The following is a 20,556-nucleotide window of genomic DNA, read 5'->3' as shown; positions in this document are numbered from 1 at the left end:
TCTATCGTTTCTTCATTTTGCGATTATTAAAGACCTCAAATATTCCTCCATATGATTTGAAAATATTTAATTAGAGCGCTCTGGTTTCAAAACTCACAAACTCCACAATATACCAAAAATGAGTTATGAATGCAGCAATATTATTTATATACGTAGGGTCGATTGAAAGTATGACGTAACATTCTAAACATACAAACTCTTATATATTATAAAATGAATGTAAAAATATGATTTATTTTCAAAACTTACATTCTCCAAATTATTGTTATTTTCTAAACTAAAAACCTCCATTCCAGCCAATAAGAGTGCAACATTGAACTGTCATGGCCGACAGTTTTTGTTTATCTTTATGGTGTAAACGTCTGTTCCACGGTTCTAAACTAACAATCTCCATAGACTCATGGCAAAACTAACAGTATCCATGTTTAAATTGAAGATATTTTGTATTTATAACAAAAGTTAACATTTTTTTCATTACAGTCCATTTCTTTATCGATAATGCATTGATTGAATACAACAATAATCACAATTTTCATTTTAAATTTTACTGAGAAAACTGTTTTTTTTTTCAATTTGTCAAAAACGGAGATTGTGAGTTATGAAACCAGAGCCCTCATTATTTGCTTGAAATAGCTAAAAAAAACACTACGAATCTAATTCTAAATATAGGGATATCTTTATAATGCACTCATTCTCCAAAATCTAACATGTTTACCATTAAAATATAGTAAGAACAAAACATCAGATATTTTTTTATTTTTCAAGAAATCTAGCATTTTTTCCTGCCAAATAGTGTAAAATTAGTCCTTCGTTTATCACTATTTTTTCTTTCATTATACCTAATATCTAAGCATGCAGTTTAGAATCGACATTAGGGTCGGATAAACCAGTAAATATGATTGAGTCGTCTACAGTCATAACTCACATTATGCAATTTTCTCATTTTTGAGTTAAATATAGCAAGTGATTTCAACGGCATTAATCAAAATAGCTATCAAAAGTCACTTTAAACCATCTGAAAATCGTTGACAAAGTTGACTGTTGGTATCATAATTTTTTCAACGAATGATGTGAGTTCTGTCATCAAGGCGTTTCTAACCAATCAGGGAACTATATTTCTCATAATGTGCTGTGTGTCTGCAGCCTTAGGAGTAGTGTATGTATTTAAAAAAAATGTAAATCGACATACTCACTCATTTATATTCAAGGGAGCTCAATATGTATATTCTAATTACAAAAAACAGTGCCCTGGTGGTTGTTTGCAATTATCTCAAAACTCGATTTTTGGAATAAGTGAGTAATGGCTCTAGGCAACTCAATTATTGTTATAATTTTTATATGCCTTTTGTTTAATATATTTAAATCATAAAATGAAAAACTTAATTCTGATATATACACATATAATTTTGTTATGACAAAAGATGTTTAAGGAAATCTTTTCTACTATACGGAATGTGGACATAATATGAAATTGAAGCATAGAAAAAGGACTCATGAGCATAGTTGCGATTTGTTTAACATTGTTGATTTTTTTCGTGGCTTGTGGAATCTTTAACATCAACAAAAACTACACGTATTTCTAACAACGTTTTAAAACCACCACTAAGGAGTTTTTAAGACGAATCAATAAGACAAAACAATAATATTACGATGCCCAGTGATTATGAGTGAAAACGAGGAACTTGATATCGTTAAATGATCTATGGTAATTAGCATGTGTAGATTGCCAATATATTTAGATGATCAGTCATTCACATTACAAAAGAAATATCGCAAAATACAAATGGCAATTCGATTTTCGGTTCCAATCATCTAACTAACAAGATATTAATTTTGCTTTGGTTATCGATTCAACCACACTAAAAACTTTCCAGAAATGCTTGGAAGTATTTTAATACAAAAACAAATATAGGTAATGCGTATTCGTTTAACGTTTTAGTTTGGACAATAACTTGATTAGGTATGTAGGTGATGTATGTATGTGAGAGGGCTCTATCCTGATGGATCGACCAGATAAATACACATGTCAAATTTGTTCTAATTGTAAAAAACTCGCCTGCGGCGCTATTTTACTTCAGGGGTGTTAAGATTTCGAAGTATGTAGTTGTGCGATCCAATTTTTGATTATTGTGTGTCAATACACTGAATACCCTTAATTTTACCTCGAACACCATTTGGAAAACGTTACTAGACAGCGTCACACTGCCTTTGACATTGGTGATAGGTAGGGGGCCTGCTCAAGATCCTGGCCTGGGGACCCGCTTCAGGGTGTGGGGGCCATGATGTAGGTACTTTTAATTCAGTAAGAAATTCACTTGTTAGCATTTAATTACCTACTCAATTTAATATTATTATTGAACATGCATAATTTTGGAAAAACACTTCTGAGAAAATATATTTTAACCAATAGAAAAAATCTTTTTGAAAAAAGTAAGACACCCGGCAAGAATCGAACCTGCATCTCTCGGGTTTACGCCCCGTGCGCATTGTCCGCTATGCTACTATTATTATACTATTTATGATACTAATATTATTATTTACTTGTCTAGTATAAGTTTTTACTAATGTCGCAGGCTGTCAATAATATCTGTAAGGGAACGTGAGGACAGTGTGAAATAAAAACTACCGCACAAAATAGGGAGACTGGAAAAGTGGACTGGTAATGGGGGCAGGAGGGGATCGGTGGGAAGCGGAAAATTTCTCTACCCGTCGCAATAAGCCGTTTGGCATTAAGTAAACTTCAAACGGCCGACCAGCCCTCTCCCCCCGCCGCCCCTTTGAGTGGTATCTCCCTCCTCAGCCAGTACGATTGTGTCATGTAAGGCGGTCAAATACGAGGCAGAGGGTTACGATCGATATCCCACCACCCCAAACACCATATTTTACCCGTTAAGTGGCTTGCATAAAAATGCAATTTCAGTTGACGATTAGCTTCCGCCACTCTTACACATGTTCTAGCAAACAGAATAAAAAGAATAACATAAAATACTTTCAATAAATCATACAACACAACATCTTACCAGTTATAAATTAGAGCAATATTATTATAATTAGTCATATTAACTAGATACTTCAGTTAAGTATGTTGAATTTATTATTTGCACTTGTAAATTATGCCACATTTGAGTTCGAAGTATTTGTAATTACCTTAGTTGCATATTTCCTTGCCATATTACTTATTATAACTTATATCAACACGAATTTAACAAATGTTTTTTCATATTATAATAGTTCCCTTGGTAGGTAATAAGTATTAATTTGACTTAAAATAAAATAAATTTGATCCATTATATTGTCGGTCACACATCTTTCGAAAGTTTGGCGATTTTCTCAAAACACCAAACTTGCATATTATGTCTTATTATTTTCTTTAGGTATTGAGTATTTTTATATTTAAACCATTGTGAATTTCAGTTTTTTGTTGATTGTTTTATTTTTATTTGATCAATGAATTTAAATTGTCAATATATTTTATTACTTTCATAAGTGTGTCTATTCAAATTAACGTTCCTACGTTAATCAATCAGTAATCACAATCTGCGTGTCAAATTATAATTAGTTGAAATAAATAGTTTTCTTACAAAAATTGTTATTATAATTAGAAAAAAATAACATTTTCATATGTAATAAGTAATAACATAATTGTGTTTGAATTTATCTTTATTTCACAATAAAGTTTTCTGCTGCAAATTATATCTTCAATTATTTTTTAATTATTCAGAAAATGGACGACACAATGGTGTACGTTTATTTGTTTATAATTTTTGTATTTTTATATATAGTTTTTGTTTGTTTATATTTGCTGTATCTATTTGTTTACGATGTGTGAAGAGCGTAAAATTATGACACACATTCAAGTACCAATGTAATTTTTTAAAATGTAATTATAAATGTTAGTAAAATATATTACAATGGCCGTCTTAACGCAAAAATAAAACACTTAAATACAATACCATTTATATAATCACCTACACATATATGAACAAAATACACATACTGCCACACATACAGATTCATAAATGGACGAACCAACATGGCTTATTCATTACCAAACCTCAGACAAAAATATATTTTTCATAACGCAAAACGTACTTCATACTACTTCAGACGCAGAATATATTTCGAATATGTAAGTACTTACCTATCTACCAGTGACGAAGGGTGGAGGTAGGCTGTGGAAATCTGACATAAATAGTGTACGCTAAACTTTATCAGACATACTTCCCCTAATACCCAAACCAAACCACATTAAATAAAAGATAAAAAATATTCATATTATACTAAAATTATGCCATTAAATTATACATCATTTTTTAATTTAATTTAATTTTTAATAAGAATATTTTTATCTATTACTTACGGTTTTTGGCAGTGTATTATCAGTTCAATGAAAACAAATAAGTATGACTGACAAAGTGTGCATGTCGGGTCTCCACAGTCTACGTCCACCCTTCGCCACTACTATCTACCTGTATAAGTATTATGCATACCTCATGGTACAACTATAACTTTTAAATTAAATTTATATATAATTTAATCCGTTAGTAATAGTATTCGGATATAATTATAATTGTTATCTTATAAATGTGAAAGCGTTGCTTAGTTTTAGATGCATGTGAAAACTAAAATAATATTTGTAAATGAGCCTGGTCGCGTCTTGCCACCCCCTACCTATAAAAACCCAAAATGGGAAGCAATTTTCGCGCCTACGTTGATGCAGATTTTGCCGATTTTTACCGAATTTCAACGTCGTCCATACATATGACAGCTCCAAACCCTACTTATCGGAAATCAGTACATCGCAGTAGCAGACACAAACGCTGCCACGCTCTGATAACCCTTTGTATATAATTTAATATCAAATCGTCTACACTACATCACTTATGTTGTACGATGAGTTCTACAACGTATAGGATTAACATAAAATGAGTAGGTATATAATATCAATATTTTGGTTGTATGTATTTATTTAGTTTTAAATATACCAAAACAGGTATCTTCTAATGATTATTATAATAATGTATTTATAATATATTACAATAGTTATGTATATTTATACATATACGATAAGTCTATTTACAGTATTATTTTGTAAAAATGAAGATATAGTACACCACTAAACATCCTAGATTGATTATTGAATTTTCGATGTAGGGTACCTAGTTACAAATAGAAATGTCCAGTAAGTATAAATATTTTTGTAACCGATACTTAGGTAGTTCAATTCTTTGATAAACTCGTAAACGTGACAGTGTTCTCGCCCAAGACTACTGCGAATTACTGATTTCCGATAAATATGGTTTGGAGCTGTAGTTTGTATGGACGACGTAGACATTCGGTCGCCAAAAGCTACATCGATGAAGGTGCGAAAAATGTCTCTGATTTGCTTTCTGATGAGTAGTGTTTGGCAAGACTTTCTAATCATATAAATTAAATTTTTATTATAAACAAATAATTTTATGAGAATATGGATACAGAATGAACTCCACCTACGTTGCAATAAGATGTATTAATAAAAATCTGAATTCATGAATTACAGAAGTATTCTCGTACTTTCCTGATGCGGCTTTTTAGCCTGAAATATTACCACAAATAATATATAAATACAGTTTGTATAATAAATAGCTGATACCTATATACCTATTGCAATAACGGTGATTATTGCAAATTCGCGTCTTTGGACTACATATTATTTATGCTAATGTGTTCATTTTAATATTGTGATTTTATATAAGAGAATAATTAGTATTTTCTGGCGTAAATAACTTAATGTGTACTTAAATATGAAAACCATCTTCAGCATCAACATTGGTAGATACCTAACTATAATTTATTATTACGAACTATGTTAAGATAGAATATTTTTGTATGCAATGTGTTTGAAAGATTATTTAGATATTATAAATTATATATATATAAAAGTATTGTTAGTATATAACTAATCGAATATAATATACTGTATAAAACCATAGTTGATAAAATATAATATATGATCAGATATTAACAAAAACTTAAATATATAAAGGATTTTTTTTTTAATGTATCTACTTACTAACTACAACATATTACGAAGTGTCCGTTATTGATAAGTATTGTTTTAGATATATTTAAGCTTTTAAAACACTATACTGATTATTATATCTCTTTCTTTGCAGACCCGTATACTTGAAGATGCATCCCTTATGTGTAATTCATGGTCACCAAGACATAATGTAAGTTTTTTAAAAATCAATATTGCGCTAAGCTTATTTGCCTGCGATTTTTTCATTGATTGTTGCTATACTTGCATTGCCGCGAATGAAATAATGATTTCATATGATTTTAAATAGCTTCGCAGTGTAATATTATTATAATACAATTATATAAAATATCGATGTCCGCGCGTTGCTTTTTCCTTCTAAAGAAATTGTGTTCGTAAATATAATGATTTAATTTAGTGTAGCTATACATAGGACAATATTGCTATTTTTGCAGTATGTAAAACGATATTGTAAACAAAGTGACATGTTGTATAAACGAGGTGCTGAGGATTAAATAGGTGCATTTAAAAAATGTCTTAGTTGAAGTTTTCATAAAATTCAAACATTTAATTGCGTATATGAACAGTTATAATCGTTTTATTTCCTACGGTTGATTATATTCCATAGACACGGTGTATAAAACGCTGTTATTATTTTCCAGACCCATTTGACTAGACTAGCTCCTTCTTCAAACATTAAAAATATTAATATAAAAGCTTAAATATTGGAATAGTAAAAATGGATTATTTGAAAACAATCTCTCATTTACAAAATATTTTTTTTAAGTTTTATAGAATTTACAATTGCATATTATAATCTGAAGCAGACTCATTCGCCAGTGCAGTTGTATTCACTAAATACTCAGCTCCTCATTTATTATTGTCAAATAATAATAGTTAGTATTAATTAAATTAGCGTTTACGTAATAGAGTTCCATTTTAATGGTTTTAAAGCCTACTAATATAATATAATAGGTAAATAAAACCAATAACATCTACTTTCAGTTCATTTCGCGACCACAGTATAAATCTAAAATGCGCATAGATATACCTGAATAATTTTATTGAATGTTTATAATTTTAATAACATATGTGTTTTATATTTCGATATGTTAATAAGTGAAAAATCGTTTAGTCATCTATTCAACTAACTGTATTTATTATTATTTATATTATATTTTTGCTGGTCTGTAACTATATTCTATTAACTGTTATTTTAGAAAATGATTAAGTAGGTATTATCGATTGAGGGTACCTTTTTAATGTAAATTGAATTTAAATTAAAATTGATAAGAGGTTCATATTAATTCAATTTATATCAATATTCCGACGAAGCCCGGGTTGCAAAAACCAATTTATATGAAGTCGTACAATACTCTTATCAGTTTAAATCTGAATATTTTCTTAATGGAAGGACCAAAAAATAATTATTTTAAATATATTATAGATATATACATAATAGTTTTCGTTTTGTCGTGTGTTAGGTTGATATTAACTAATTACATGCTTATGTACAAAAACTGTTTCACCTATGATGAAAAAAATATTTATATTAATGTAATCTAATCGTTTAGAAATGGTGGGGTCAGATTGGCGAAATAACGGTGAGTATTATTTTTCAATAGCCTCTATATAATTATTATACCTACATATTATAATATCATTGAATATATTTTTTTATTTTATTTTAATGGACTTAATAAAATGTACATTGATGACTTGTAAAATATTATGTTACGTAATACCAAGTTAAAATTACTTCCAACTCTGAGTATATATAAACTATAATATGCCTAAATGAATACGGTTCATACGATTGAGAAACAGTCGAAATAAAATTGAAAAACTGACTAATACATTCTTGCGCCATTTTTATTTAACTATCAGTAGGTGTTATAAACGATTAAGTATATTATTATTTGTCAATGCGATATGAAAATATAAATTTTATTTTTTAGTAATATGCGCTTTATGGTGTTCATAAAAATAAATAAGAATATAGACTTACCGTTTCATTTTTAAATTAATAATAATGTTTATAATGTCACAAGTGATCATGTGTAGAATATTTTTTCTAACAAAGTAGCATATACAGGTATAAATAATTATGTCGCATATTTGAAAGCCCTATAATATACCTAGTAGTAAATTGGTAGAATCATTTAGTTTAGTCGGTAAATTGTTAATATAATATATACATATTATATGCGGTTACAAAATTGAGAACTGAATAAACCTATACTGAGGTTTTTAGCTTTAAATCGGTGATCAGAATGGTGTTTATTTTTCAAAAATAAAAATATTATAAAAAATAAAAAAGCCTGTCAAAATAAGTGCTTTCTCTTTTACTTATATAAACGAAAAGTTTATTATTGATTGTAAAACAGTTCCAGTGTGGTATTAAGCAAAAAATAAATAAGAAAATCCATTTTAATACCAAATGTGAAATGATTGAAGTTTCTATAAAGTGAGATATGAAGAAATAAATTTGCATATAAAACCTTTTTCTACATAAAAATACTGCTAAAGCAAGTTAAAATTAGAGGTAGCCCATCTCGAGACCCGATTTTTAAAAATAGTCACTCCTATAAATGAATCTGTGAACTAGTTGTTGAATAATCACTGGTTTAAATGGAAATAAAATGAAACAAAATAAATTAAGCTACGTGAGAACAGACTCATACCAGTGTTATAAATTATTAATTGCACCTGTACATTCATCCACTTTAAACACCTAACAAGAATCGATGGTCGATCAATTACGACCGCAAAAAACTAATTGATTGAACTGGTGTTTACGTGATAAAACTTCATAATAATGGCTTAGGAATAACCATTAAAACAACTGAAATAATAATATATTCTAAAATACAAAGATATGCCAATCTCTTCAGTTATATTATAATCGATGGATCGAGGATTCAATGAGTGTGGATGACATATAATTTCTTAAATAAACTATTTGTATTTTGTAAAACTTAAAGCTAAAATTTTGAAAGACCGTAGTACATCGTCGAGGTGTTTGTGAAATTACAATTAAAAAAAAACACTATGATAACATCGGGATAATGCTTACCTAAGTGTAAATTGTGTAATGTTGTGAGGAATTTATATGCGAGTTTTCATGAAAAAGGTTTTGATGTGGAAAACAGCTATGTACGAAAAATAGAAGGGGTATGGGGGTTGCATCTCGTCGGTCGAACGAGATTTTCCAACGTTCTCTGCACCGTTCATACATATTGCGTTACGCATTTCTATGCTACCTATCTCTATCCGACCAGTTGATTCAGCTGACCAGCGGAAATCTCGATGATGAGTGAACCTTTTTTTACATAGGTAATAAAATAAACAACACCGTACTGACAATTGACCACACTAACAATTGCACGCGTGACTAAATTTTACGTTTTTTTTTTCAACACAAACAACAAAACATATTAGAGAGCTTCCTAGATAGTTTTAAATAACTAGAGCTTATAGTCAAGTCAATGAGTTACGTCAGTGGAATTTTTTTTAACCTTTCATGAGTATTATATAGAACATTAAAAAAAGAACGACAAAGCAAAAAAATCATCTTCCGTCCATTATACATAATAAATGGTCAATTTTCTGTGGGCCACGAAGTAGATACAACATAATTGCATGGATAGATAATAATATGTACGTATTTAAATTTTATTTCAGTCCTAGTTCTAAATATGATGTTAAATTAAAATGCAGTATTTCTTTAGAAAAATATAGTACTATTGTTGAATTTGTGTCCACGATGGATAAGTTATACAATTTCCGCCAAAGTCGTGAATCTGAAATTCCGCGTTTGTCAAATTCACATGTCATCCAGACCATGAAGAGTGAAGACAGTTAGCAAACACCTTCAATTATTACTGTGATCTCCATTAAGTTCTGCCGCTCACCAATCTTTTACAGTTTCCATGTTCGTTTTCTGCTCTTGATAAAAATCAATAACCTTTATCGCATTTCCACAAAATATAATAATTATTATATTTATAAACACTACGTGTAAATGAATATTGGTATTGGTGTATACTATATACTAGTAGGGAAGGGTGGAGATAGGCTGTTAAGATTCTCCATAAATAGTGCACATTAAACTTTGTTAGTCATATGTATTTGTTTTTATTGAACAAAGACTGAAATAATAAATTAGAGATGATGTTGGTTAGTTTTTGAAGTTATACTTCTTTTGGAACGTAGTGAAATTGATAAACCGTATTGAGAAACCTTTACGGGAGTAGAACGCCGCCGCGTAATCAAGGTATACCAACGTGCATTTGTGAATTAATATGCTGTCCTGTCATGGCGACTTTCCTTTGCGTCAACCATTCACTTGGTAGCCGAACGCGCTGTGTTTGTGCTATCACTCGGAACGGCAATATTGATAATTTTATGATATACATATGAACTGCGGATGGTTGCCAGCTGAAGTGGTTACACATTAAATTTAATTTCACAAAATCGCAGTAATTGAATTGAGCTTCTGTTGGCGTGGGTTTTTATTATATTCCGTACCTGTGTCATTTTTACGACATATTGTGTTACCTATGAACATTAAAATACTTTTAAGATTAAGAAATAAAAAATTCAAGTTAATATTTTGTTACAAATACAAAAGATTTTAATGACAAACCATGTCACTCAGATTTCATTGTCAAACAAACATTCTAAAAGTATTCAAATGAGTTCAATATCATTAAACATATTGTAATCAATATCATAAACATTTATCATCAATAAATATTATTTTAGGCGAAGACTACGTTTTCGTTAAATTATATTATACTGCTTACGTCAGTTTGAGGTTATGTTTATCAAAAATCATTTATTAACTATCACTAAATCCACCTTAAATAAATCACATTGTTTAAATATGAACTATGTTGAAAGTTAAGTAGGTAATATAATTTATTGACGTTATACTAGAATATAGTGGAAATTAAGTCAGCCGCCGCGTGATCGAGTTATACCAATATAACAGTCATTAAAGGCCATTTGCAATACTTTACGTCAACAAAGGATCGTCACAATGATAGTTGTTACCTTTTATATAATTTATTTAGTAATATAAATTAAAGTGTGTTAAAGCGTAAAAATAAACCAACGGCGCTCCAATAACTTGTTTTGCTATTTTTGTTTTGTTACGCCAAAGAAGTATAACTTCTAACGCGCGTACATAAGTACACACACACCGATTTTTTTAAATTAATTAAACCCGGCCATAATAATTGTGGTATACCTATTTTGGGCGAAATTACACATATACTCATTTTACACATACTGTTAATTTTTTATAAAACATTAAACTCTGCCAAAAGCAAACTATAATAGAAAAAAATATTATTCTATCTATAAAATATCCAAAGTTATGTATGATTTAATCGCATAAGTTTAGATACTTTATAGATAGACGAGTATTTGTTTACTATTATCTATGTTATGGCTTGGTACGCAGGGTTTGATTGAATTTTAAAAACTAACCAACACCATTGCTAAATAAAATTGTGGTCGTATTTCAATGAAAAAAAATACGTATGATTGACCAAGTTTAATGTGCACTGTTTGTGGCGGATCTTAACAGCCTACCTTTGCCCTTCGCCACTGCTATATACACAGTGTAGTCTTAGTTCAATGAAAACAAATACGTTTGACCGACAAAGTTTAGCGTGCACCATTTATGTCGGATCTTAACAGCCTACCTCCACCCTTTGCCACTACCGGGTAGTGTATATATAGGCTCGGATGCCAAAAGTTGTTGTGATGCGACTACAAAAAGCGCGCGGAAAATGCGGGCGCACGCACACAACCACTCAAACATTTCACGGACGTATAAATAAGTACAGCCTTTTATAAATACGCACGTCGGAAAGTGGAGAGAGGGGTGAATTATTAACGAGGCGTAAGCAGTAACTTAGTTGGGCCGCCCAATGCCCTGCTGTACTGCCGACTTATTCTTAACATTACCCTACCTCCACTTTTGATAATGCGATAAAACTTGGTAACAATGTGTCTTTCAAATACGTATGCGAGATTAAGCGGTGTATTTTATTCAATTCAATTTATTTATTTTACATATTGTAGATATTACAAAATACAGTCGAACTTGATCATTACGAGGAAGATATGACCGACTGAATTTGCTCGTTATAAGCGGTACTCGTTATATCAGAGAACACGTAATTTTAAAATCAGCGGTCACAATATAACAAAAAAACGTCGAAAACAAAAAATCTGAAAACCATTGTAAAAACCCCCTAAACAAGCATGGCCTTTATAAACTACAAAACAAGTTGTTTATCGTAATGAACGCTGGTAGATACCTACGGAATTCACATGTATGGATACACAATGCGTGAATACTTTTTCATTATTGTCGGCGAAAACAACAATTAGACACTTAACTAGTGTCATAAACTTAATCCGTCCCCCGACGGCATTCTGTCAGATCGGATTTAATTGCTAAGTGTCGTAATATTTTTAAACGATCGACCCATTAACAGTATTTTAGGTCGTTCAATAAGTTGTTCGTCAAACAGTGAATAAATGTATGGAGAAAATCATAAACCAAATGTCAACGAATGTTTCCTCATTACATCCGAGATCTAGCTATGTCCGAGATCATAATAACCGAGTTCGACTGTATAAGTTTAATATGTTCACAACATGACATGAAACATTATTATAAAGAAGAGAGAAAAAGAAAAGTTATAAAAGGGATGAAAATGAAAATATAAAAAGATAACATAATAATATAAACATACAAACGCAGTGAAAATACAATTATACATCTATAGTAGTTTAAAGAGCTACACCTAGTTTTCTTAGGAGACCCAATTTTAAGAATTTATAAAATAGCGTCCACCTAAACTCACGCTTACGCAAGTGGAATATATCAACAGCCGAAGCAATTTGGTTGAACATAGTTATCGCCCTCCCAATTGGCATTACCAGTGGCAGGTTGGTTCTGCACCTTGGGAGAATAAACCACTGATGCTCCCAATTTCTATGATAGTTATCAGGGACACACAGGTCAACACTGCCCAGAATGGCAGAGTTCAAATGTATACCTCGTATAAGTCGAAAAAATACGTAGCTAAATAAAAATCTCTTCTAAATTACAGACTGCAGTATGTAAGCTAAATACCTAAGAAAAAGTCAGTTGGATAAAGCCACGGATAAAGCCACGTTTATCTACTCCCTCAAATTATGATAGGTACATTGGTACATAGAAATAACTATTAAGCGAACAGAAATAACACGCTCGATTATTAAAAACATCATAATTTTTAAGCTTTTGTGGACTGTAATTTTGAAGGATGCTTGTGGATTCCGGATCTGGGGGGAGGCAATTTACACGAGAATACCAGGCACTGACCTTTGATGTTGAGAGGGCTGGCGCGTACTGGAACTGGTACCGGGTCATGCACTCATGCACTAGTAGCTAAATAGTTTTGAAATGTCACTTTCACTGTTACACTTGAATTAATACGGATCATGATGACGTTTGTATGACACCCTCTGCCGGTAACACGGCTTGAATAGATGTTCTGATTTACTTAGTTCATACGGAGTCTCGTATTTAGTTTTTGCTTAAACGACGGCTACACTGTAGCAAGCAGTAGCAAAGGGTGGAGGTAGGCTGTTAAGATCCGCCATAAATAGTACACATGTTTGTTAGACATACGTATTTGTTTTTATTGAACTAAGACTTTACAGAAGGTATTGGCTAGTTTTTAAAAATCAATTAAACCCTGCCTAACCAAACCTTAATAGTTTTGGTATACTTTGGGCGATACAACAAAATTGTGCACACTTTTTCATTCATACCTATTTATTTTCGTTGGATTAAGAATACATACCTATTACTCATATAATTAATTCATTTTTTTAAATTCATTATGCCCTGCCTAACCAAACTATAATAGATATAAAATATTGTTTTACCTATAAAATATTATTAAGTTATGTATGATTTAGACGAAGTTTTCACTGGGTTTAATTAAATCTTAAAAACTAACCAAAACCATCTGTAACTTGCAGTCTTAGGTATTTCAATGAAAACAAATACGTCTGACTGACACTATTTATGGCGGATCTTAACAGCCTACCTACACCCTTCGCCACTGGTCGATACACAGCTAGATGTAAAGAAGGAAAACTGAGAATTAAAAGAGTTAAAGTGACATAGTTATAAATAAAATTAAAATAACACAACTTTTTACATTACCACACTACTTTGTGTGAAACGTTAGAAGCAGTTTATTCTTAATATAAGATTTCACTTTAAGTACCTACGCATGTGTATAAATGTTGTTATTAATTTTATATCAATGTTGGTACACTATTTGAATGATTTAGCCTGACTTATCTTAAACAATAAAGTAATAAACTTATAAAATATAATAGTAATAAATAATGAAATATTGTAGAATAGGTAATGGATTTACAATCGCATACTAAAAAGATATATATGGACACCCAGCTATTTTTTGTACTGGTTACTATTAGCTTCGTCTATAAAAAAAAGGTATTGTAAATACCTAGTTGATATCGTAAAAAAAGTTTTAAAATATAATGTTAATAAATATGTGAGAGATGGTTGTGAACCATTCGCCGAACTAAACAGATTTTCTTAGTCAAACACACAAGCATTTTTTGCTAAACCGCGGATCGAAATCGTAACTCACGGCTTCATAGACGACTGCTCTACCAATTTGGCTACAATGTATACGTCATAATAGTTAACATACAATAGTATAAAAAATCTCATCTAAATACATACTAGTAAATAAACTTTTAAAAATATTTGTAGTGTAAAAATAGTTCAGCGGTTTATATTAAAAAAAGTTATCTAAAAATACCAACAGGTACCTACAGGCTATAGTAAAGTACAGCGTGACTGTCTAAATTCTAAATACGTAATGACTGTTGACTTTTAAGCTTCATATCGAAGACTAATAATTTATTCAGACGAAGTGTCAACATCAATACGATTGTTGCTTGTCTAACGACTGATCTGGTCACAGACAACTTTTATGTAAACATCGTAAACACTAAATTTCACATAGAAATAACTCTATTGCGTTGTTTAATAGGTATGTCATAGGTGCTATTAAAATAGACATGTTTGTTAATTATTGATAATGTTAAATTACAGATTGTGGAATACAGAATTAATAAATAAGTTACGGATAAATTTCCAGCTATTTCGGTTATTAACGTATTTTTCATATTCACTGACAGACAATATTTTAGTTATTATATTGGTTAAATAACATAAATAAATTATTAGATATTTTGTATTAAACTGTATTTAAAGGTTACATTGGGCTAAATATATTATTTAAATGAAAACGAATACGTATAACTGACAAATTTAGTGTGCACCATTTATGTCGGATCTTATCAGCCTATCTCCACCCATTGCTACCGCCGAGTAGTGTGTACCTATAGGCTTAATATAAAAATAATATATTTAGATTGTAAAGGTCTTTTAATAAGGACGCTCGATTTTTAAATGTTAATTAAACAAGTTGTGTGTGAGATATCCACTCAATTTTTTTTATTTGAAAGAATATTTTATGGCATTAAGTGTGGAATATCGTGTTGTTCAAATGTCCGTCGCGGCTTTGCTTGGTGGCACGTATTCAGGAGGTCCAATTTTCGATGACTTTGTCGCATAAATCTGGTTGAAGTTGCTGTATGGCGTTCGTTATGTTGACTTTGACGACATCAATTGTTTGCAGTTTATTCGCATATACATGCGATTTAAGATAACCCCAAAGGAAGAAGTCTAAAGGCGTTAAATCGTACGATCTCGGTGACCAGTTCACATCGTCGCCGCGCGAGTTAACCATGCCCTCAAATCGCTCGTGAAGAATGTCCATCGTGGCATGCGCTGTGTAGTACGTAGCGCCATCCTGTTGGAACCACATGTTATCTGTATCCATATTATCCAGTTTAGGCCACAAGAAGTTGCTTATCATCGATCTGTAGCGCTCGCCGTTGACGGTTATGGCAATGCCAGTTTCGTTTTGTAAGAAGTACGGACTAATGATTCCGCCAGGCCAAAATCCGCACCAAACAGTGACTTTCTCGGAATGCATTTGGTGCTGGTGTATCTCGGATGGAACAATTCGGGCTGTACGAAGGTAGGTACCGAATTGGAAAGCGGCCACACTGGATAGGGACAGGTGGAGAAAACTGTTAGAGGAGGCGAAGACCCACACCGGGTTGTCGCGCCCCTGATGATGATGATGATGACTAAACAATTCACAACAAATTTGACAGATCTCACTTTAACAAAATGGCTGCTATAACCTTAAAAAATCGACCCTACTTATTGAAAGACTTTTTATAAGAAAATTATCACCAATAAATGTGTATGTGCGGTATGTTTAATGTCATTCAGAGAAACCAAAAACATACCTATATCGCTAGAAATAGTACCAACGTGTAGGTATTAATCTCTCGGTTTATGCAGTGTAAATAACAAATTAAACTTTAAAAGCTATACTGATTCCATAGAAATATAAATTTAATTATAAAAATATTGTTTAACATTGATTTTCTCAAAACGCACATCCAACAAATTAAAATGATCCATTGCAGTGACATTTTCTGGTTTATTGTTTAATAATTGAATTAACCTAGCTAGTGATATTAAGATAAAGTGTTTTGTTAATTCTACGATACGCTGACAGCTATTATTTTAGAGTTACATATAAATTGTACGTGAAACATTTCACCGTAACACAGTTCGCTGTGAGCTTCCTCATCGGAAAGAGATGACCGTATACTATGCGGTCCCCAATTTTATTAGATTCAATATGAACATTAATTCAATTTTCATAGCTGATTTTGGCAAAATTCATGAATTCAAGAATGGAAACCTAACCTAACCCAACAAATAATCCAATATATCGGCTATTTTACAAATTTGTTTGCTGCTGGCTTCCTGTAAAGTGGAAACAATGTAAACCGACAAGAAGCGTGTTTTATTTAGACACAAATTTTATGTCAGTACTATACGACCCAAAGAGGTTGGGCGGTCTTTAATATACGTCCATATATTTCCGATACAACATTTCGCGGTTAAGTGTGATACGGCGAACTGCAGACGTACAAGTTTCCGTACATGGTATTTAGGAACACAATAAAGTAAACGTTACGAAAGAAATTCATAAACCTGTTTGAATGTGTACCTGACTGTCTTTTCAATATTTTTAATAAGCGAATGAAAATTTAATTCATGAAGATTTTTAAAATTATTTTAAAAGTTTGACGTGTGAAAGTAATATTTTGTTAACATATAAGTTAATGGCCTCACCAAACCACACCCAGTCATAATCGGGCTATCACGTAACCCTACGTTTTGATATGAATAATACAACATTTTTTTTTACTGGGAACGTCTCAGGAACAGTTACCCAAGAATGAGGTCGCCATGCACTCAAATGTGCTTTAACTTAATTTACATGACTAAGTTAAGAATACCCATGCGAGAGATGATTACGTAGAGGCAATATTAAAAATTGTTGTTAGTAACAGAAGCTAAAACAAAACTGCCGAATATTGCCTTACGTTACCTTGTTTTGTGAACAATAGAAATAAAGTAAGTACATACATACATACTTATTAAATTATAATTACTTCTTTAGTTGGTATACGTACGTCGTACATAATATATTATGATGATATAATAAAAGAAAATAATTTTTATGTTTTTACAATATATTTATTTAATTAATAACTTATATTTCCATTTTATTCATTCTCAATAAATTGGTGAAATTAACGTAAATACAATACAGGTGTAATTATTTTAGTCATAACTTATTATCACGTTTTTTATTAACTCGTATTCTTGTTTGTCCAGTACATTTTTTTTCTTGTTTGTCCAATACGAATCCTGTTTAACTTACTTCACGACTAGCTAGACATTTGAAACTTTTATAATATATTAGAACACGGTGATAATGCATTCTTTTAATACTTTTAGCCATCTTTAAGCAGAATTGAATTCATTTTCAGTTAATTCTGTTTTGTATGGACAGTTATTTCGGAAAAAATCGTAAAAAATAAAACACTATTATCGGTTGCTAGGGAGTCTGGGGTCCTAGCAACTAAATTATTAATATATACGTGCGTTACTATGGAAATCAATATGAAATGTCAAAATGACAATATCTGTATTCTATAATATTTATTCAGTATTTCTATCAAGTAAGTACAATAAAAAGTTTTTATTAATACATATAATTGTTAAGTTTATATGATTTAACAGAAAATTTAAATACGTGGTATATAAAAAGTTCTTTTTATCTTTTAATTATTTATTAAAATAAACTACAATTATATAATTATATAATATAATTATAATAATAAAAACGCTTGAAATACGTCGTTAGTGAAATTATTTTTTTCTTTCTTATATGTAATGAAAAAATAAGGAATCTTTGAAATTCCTCTCACACCCTCTGTTAGATTTAATTTTGAAACCCCACCCAAATTGAAGCCATTTCATAAAGAGGAAACTTTTAAGGTGGTGCGCTAACAAAATTTTCCCGTTTCCATAATGTGGGTAAATCCGGGGTAACCCTTCTTGTTTTGCTTACCCCAAACGGAATCCACACACTGCCGGATTCAGCGACATAGGAGGGTTAACATGCTAACAATAATTATTATCTGCTGTTAGAGAAATGTTTTCTGATACTGACATAATTAAGACTACGTACTTAACCATTTGTGTGTTGGTTTCTCTCATAGTTTCATCCTCATTAACAAAAGAAAATGATCTTTCCCTAGGAGACTGATCTTAAATATTGGCATGCAAAACTCTTGAAGTTGCCGAATTCATGTTGATTTAAATTTAAATGGCATAATATGACAATACGTAATGCTGGTTAGTAAATAATTACAAGATAAAAAGAACTTTTTATATACCACGTTTTTTAATTTTCTGTTGAATCATATAAACTTTTCAATTAAACAACTTTATGTATCAATATGAAATATGTATTAATATGACAATTCTATGTATTAATAAAAACTTTTTATTGTACTTGATAGAATACTTAATAAATAGTATAGAATACAGAAATGTCATTTTGACATTTCATATTGATTTCCATAGTAACGCACGTATATAATATTATTAATTTAGTTGCGAGGACCCACTTAGCAACCAATAATAGTGAGTAGTAAATATTACTTTACAAAACAGAATTAACTGAAAATGAATTCAATTCTACTTAAAGAATGCATTGTCTTCGTGTTCTGATATATTCTAAAAGTTTCAAATGTCTAGCTAGTCGGGAAGTAAGTTAAAAATCTTGGACAAACAAGAAAAAATGTGTACTGCACAAGAAAAAATCTGTACCGGACAAACGAGAATACGAACTAATAAAAACGTGGTAAAATAGAAAAAAATCATGCTCTCCTGAAATGATTGGATAAGAAATGACTCGAGAATTTGCCCCTCAGTTTCGAATTGAATCGTAATAATTTTGCTGTTTCAACAGATGAACAATCACAAATATGTCAAAAACGTACCCATGTAATTCGTACCGAAAAGTGAAAACAATATAATAATTAGGTATGTAAATAATTATTATTGTGATAATTTACAACCACTGTATAATTTTTTTTTTTTAATTTATCAACCCTATTTTACGTTTTTGTAACTTCGATTTACTACCTTTATAGTAATAATACCTTAAATATACATTATAGTGTAGAAATCCTGTAAACAGATTAATAAAATGTTGAAAGTATTTTTTTCTTACAGAATGACGATTATGACGTATATAATTGGGTACTCCGTAATAACAAATTATCATGCTATTTTTACAGTCGTTACAGTTGAATGCTGCTTAAAGCAGTCATTAAGAATATCAAGATATCAGAATATCAAGTCCCAAAGCTGATTATGTATGTGATTATAAACCGAAATGGATGTAAATATCCCCGATATAAAACAGGTGAAAATGCTAGTTCAATTGATATTTTCGTCTACATACCTTCACAATATAAACATATAAGTGGAGTCAATATTGCCAGTGTATGGCAAATAATAATGTTTCGGCCGGTTTGCCACTTTGTAGTTATTTACCGCCGGATGTTAATGAAGGATTAAAATGTAAAACATTAGGTAGACATTTTAATCTTCTACGCCACCGTGCTTACTCAGCGCTTCTGTTCTAGACCAGGATTTAAAATAAATAATAATTATTATTATTATTATTATCAACAATATATGTAATTAAATCATTTCTGAAAAGTCAAAAATGTTGCAAAACGAAAAAATGTTTATAAGGTAGTATGTATATACTATATACCTTCCCTTTATAACTAAAAGTTATTATTCTTGATTATCGAAGATGATAAACAAACCCTTATTCTATAAATGAGTTAAGTACCTAGAATCATAACTGACATACCTATTCCAAAAATCGAGTTTTGAGATATCGCAAAAAATCATCAGAGCACTGCTTTTTTGTAATTAGAAGTAAAGTATTGAG

General features: G+C 30.7%; 1 protein-coding gene across 4 annotated transcripts in view; it reads left to right on the top strand.

Annotated features, from left to right (window-relative positions):
- The window catches only part of acj6 (abnormal chemosensory protein 6), a 178,063-nt gene that overhangs the window by 88,691 nt on the left and 68,816 nt on the right, over window positions 1-20,556 (top strand). For 3 of the 4 annotated variants that reach the window (XM_085954865.1, XM_085954802.1, XM_085954716.1), the window contains one exon: window positions 6,156-6,212. The exons of the other annotated variant lie outside the window; for it this stretch is intronic. In XM_085954865.1, the coding sequence (XP_085810991.1) occupies window positions 6,156-6,212 (57 nt within the window). The remainder of the gene's footprint in view (window positions 1-6,155; window positions 6,213-20,556) is intronic. 4 annotated transcript variants of the gene reach the window in all.

This window comes from Rhyacophila brunnea, unplaced genomic scaffold, assembly GCF_057557595.1.
Source record: "Rhyacophila brunnea isolate RB1 unplaced genomic scaffold, BYU_Rbru_1.0 scaffold_1, whole genome shotgun sequence".
Taxonomy (NCBI): Eukaryota; Metazoa; Arthropoda; class Insecta; order Trichoptera; family Rhyacophilidae; genus Rhyacophila; species Rhyacophila brunnea.
The sequence above is the reverse complement of the archived record's forward strand: the minus strand, read 5'-3'. Positions and strand labels throughout refer to the sequence as shown.